This window comes from Ipomoea nil, unplaced genomic scaffold, assembly GCF_001879475.1.
Source record: "Ipomoea nil cultivar Tokyo-kokei standard unplaced genomic scaffold, Asagao_1.1 scaffold0876, whole genome shotgun sequence".
NCBI classification, from domain to species: domain Eukaryota; kingdom Viridiplantae; phylum Streptophyta; class Magnoliopsida; order Solanales; family Convolvulaceae; genus Ipomoea; species Ipomoea nil.
The window spans coordinates 2062907-2066892 of NW_017617304.1; the positions used below are offsets into that span (position 1 = coordinate 2062907).

Sequence of the window (3986 nt, forward strand, 5' to 3'; positions counted from 1 at the left end):
TTGGAGATTTAATTAATAGTTGTATGGACGAAGTGGATGAAGCTTGGTATGTTATACGAAATGGCTCAAGTTTGAAACTCACCATTAACAATTTTACAAGGTAAAATTTGAGAAGCCAAAATTAATTGAATCAAGTCTGGGAAAGTCGCAAGTCAATAATTAATTCAAACAAATTGGGAAGCAATTGAAAGCACCAGAATTGGGAAGCAATTGAAAGCACCAGGAGTAGATTGTGAGTCAAAATCAATAATTCAAATTGGGAAGCAAAGTCTGGGAAAGTCAATAATTCAAATTGGGAAGCAATTGAAAGCAGCAGAAAGTCAATAATTCATTGAAAGCACCAGAAAGTCAATTAATTCAAATTGGGAAGCAATTGAAAGCACCAGGAGTAGATTGTGAGCCAATTTCGAAGTCTAAAGCCAATTACAATGGAGAAATTCAAATTTGGTGCCATTTACAAGTGGAGTAGATTGGGAGCCAATTACAATGGAGAAATTCAAATTTGGTGCCATTTACAAGTCAATTGCAATTGGGTGTCAATTACAAAGGAGAATTACAAGTCAATTGCAATTGGGTGTCAATTACAAAGGAGAAGGAGAAATTCAAATTGGGAGGAAGTTCAAAGCCAGTTTGAAGTCTGAGAACACCCAGACGTGAGAATGAAGAAGATGAACTTACAGTAAAAATATTCTCACAAGGAAAAATACTAGTTTAACTAGTATGGGATTAAATTGAAGAATATTTTTAAATCGCAAAGATACAAGGACTACCGGGAGCTGAACCAAGTCACCATTAAGAACAAATACCCTCTCCCAAGGATCGACGACTTGTTTGACCAACTCCGCGGCGCAGGAGTGTTTTCCAAAGTTGACTTGAGGTCAGGATACCATCAGATAAAAGTAGCAGACAAGGAAATTCCTAAGACTGCGTTTCGGACTCGGTATGGTCACTACGAGTTTACAGTTATGCCGTTTGGGTTGACTAATGCCCCTGCAGTTTTATGGACTTGATGAACAGAGTGTTCAAACCCCACCTTGATGAATTTGTGATCGTGTTCATCCACGATATTTTGGTCTATTCGAAAGATAAGAGGGAGCATGTTGGACATTTTCGGACGGTACTTCAGGTCTTGAGGGAGAAGCAGTTATACGCCAAGCTCTCTAAGTGTGAGTTTTGGAAAGACAGTGTGACGTTTCTAGGCCACGTGATCGATAGTAGGGGGATTTCTGTGGATCCAGACAAGATACGGGCAGTGAAAGATTGGACTGTACCTTCATCGGTGGCGGAAGTAAGAAGTTTTCTTGGTTTAGCGGGTTATTATCGAAGGTTTGTTTTGGATTTCGCCAAGGTGGCTCAACCTTTGACTAAGTTATTAAGGAAAGAAGTGCCTTTCTTTTGGGATCAAGCTTGTGAGTTAGCATTTCGAGATTTGAAGGAGAGGCTCACGACTGCACCAGTCTTAATATTGCCATCAGGAACGGAAGGGTTTGAGGTATACAGTGATGCGTCCAAGAAAGGACTAGGTTGTGTGTTGAGGCAAAATAGGAGAGTGATTGCTTACGCCTCGCGTCAGCTGAAAGTTCACGAAGAGAATTACCTTACACACGATCTGGAATTGGCCGCCGTAGTGTTTGCCTTGAAAATTTGGAGGCACTATCTATATGGAGTGCGTTGCAAGATCTTCACGGATCACAAGAGTCTCAAATATATCTTCTCCCAAAAGGATCTCAATATGCGACAACGAAGGTGGTTAGAGCTCATCAAGGACTACGAGTTAGATATTCAGTATCACGAAGGAAAAGCTAACGTAGTGGCGGACGCCTTAAGTCAAAAATCGAAGCATACCGCTAGTTCTATTTGGGTAGTGGCGGATGAGCTTTGTAAGGAGCTCCAACGGATGAACTTGGAAGTGGTGGAACAGGGAGATGTGGAGGCAGAAGTTCGTTGCTATAACTTAAGGATTGTACCCACATTTCTGGGAGAAATTAAGGAAGAGAAGCAAAAGGATGCATATTTGACAAAGGTAAGGGATGACCTAGCTAAAGGGAAAGGGGGCCGTTTGAGTTATCTACGGATGGGGTGTTGAGGTACAAAGGCCGTTTATGCATACTCGCTTCATGTGATCAGTGGAAGCGACAGATTTTGGAAGGGGGTCATAACACACCCTATTCGGTCCACCCCAGAGGAGACAAGTTATACAAAGACGTGAAGGGCTTCTTCTGGTGGCCTAATATGATGAAGGAAGTTGCAGAGTTTGTTGGGAAATGCCTTAACTGTCAGAAGGTAAAAGCGGAACGTTGTAAGGTAAAGGGGTTGGTACAACCATTAGAAGTTCCACAAGGAAAGTGGGATTCTATATCTATGGATTTCGTGGGAGGTCTGCCGACAACCCGTTCAGGTAAGGACAAAATCTGGGTGATAGTTGATCGTTTGACTAAGACTGCCCGCCTTATCGCAATGAAGGAGACCTGGACAATGACACAGTTGGCTCAAGCTTATGTCAACTAAGTGGTAAAGTATCATGGAGTTTCGAGGGATATCGTCTCCGATAGGGATCCAAGGTTCTTGTCTCAATTTTGGAAATCCTTGCAAGCAGCTCTTGGAACTAAGCTAAGTCTCAGTACTGCTTTCCACCCAGCCACTGATGGACAAAAAGAAAGGACTATACAGATTATCGAAGATATGTTGAGAGCTTGTATGTTGGATTTTCAAGGATCTTGGGAGGACCATTTGGATTTGATCGAGTTTTCTTACAACAACAGTTACCATTCGAGCATTCGCATGGAACCTTATGAAGCTCTCTATGGACAGAAGTGTCGCAGTCTGCTTTGTTGGGAGGATCTTGTCAATCCGATAGTTTTGGGACTGCAATATTTATTGAACACATCCGAGAAAGTTAAACAGATTCAGGAAAGGATGAAGTCGGCTCAGAATCGTCAAAAGTCTTATGCAGATCTGGCTAGAAGACAAGTGGAGTTCTCGGTTGGGGATAAGGTTTGGTTGAAAGTATCTCCCACCCGGGGAGTAATGCGGTTTGGAAAGAAAGGGAAGTTGAGCCCTAGGTTCATAGGCCCGTATGAAATCCTGGAGAGGATTGGGAGTTTGGCTTACCATTTGGCGTTGCCTATGGAGTTGGAAAGGATGCATAATGTGTTCCACGTATCTCAGCTCAAGAGATATGTTCACGACCCGGCTCATGTTTTACCACCAGAAGTAATACCGTTAGATGAAGATTTGTCTTACGAAGAAAGGCCGCTCAGAATTTTGGATTTTAAGACTCGGGACACACGTAGGAAATCTGTTAAGATGGTGAAGGTTTGGTGGTCACATCATGGTGTTGAGGAAGCTACTTGGGAGTTGGAGGTATCGATGCGGGAGCGGTACCCTGAGTTGTTTGTGGAAGGTACCTCGTTTTCCTCGTTTGTTGTTTGCCTTGTGTGCTTGCTTGTTGTTGCTTGCTGTCTTGTTGTTTAGCTAGCTTGTTAGTTGGTGTTTGGAGTTAGTAATTTAGTTCTTGGTTGTTGTCTAGAAGTTGGTGGTTGTGTGAGGCTAGAGTTCTTGATGCTCAATCTATCCGTTTGTTGACCTCTTGCCAACCCTTGAATTTGAAATGCCTTCTTTCTTTGCTTTGGAATACTTCTTTGCTTTGGAATCCTTGTGAGTTCTTTTGGGATTTTTGACCAAAAGAGTTATTCTTGAACTTCTTGTCACAATGTCGTTTCCTTTCACCGTTTGCTTTTAATTCGTCGTACCCAAGCTTCGGGGACGAAGCTTCTTTGAAGGGGGAGAGGATGTGACACCTCAAAAAAAAAAAATCCGCATTTCAATCCATGGATTAATTGAGTAATTAATCCTATTTTATTTGAAGAGTTAATTCCTAAAATCCTGATTTTTAATACTCAAGGACTAGTATTTGACTAGTCAACCTTTAAGTTGTGTTGTACCTTGTGCTTTGAGGGGAGTTCCCTTGTTCCTTACACTTTCTA

General features: G+C 42.1%; 1 protein-coding gene across 1 annotated transcript; it reads left to right on the forward strand.

The window, feature by feature from the left end:
* The first annotated feature begins 1000 nt into the window (after positions 1 to 1000).
* LOC109179070 lies at positions 1001 to 3149 on the forward strand. Its single transcript, XM_019328639.1, has 5 exons — positions 1001 to 1666; positions 1922 to 2023; positions 2128 to 2398; positions 2510 to 2994; positions 3093 to 3149. Exons 1-5 carry the CDS (start codon positions 1001 to 1003, stop codon positions 3147 to 3149), a joined length of 1581 nt encoding a protein of 526 aa, XP_019184184.1.
* The last annotated feature ends 837 nt before the right edge of the window (positions 3150 to 3986 follow it).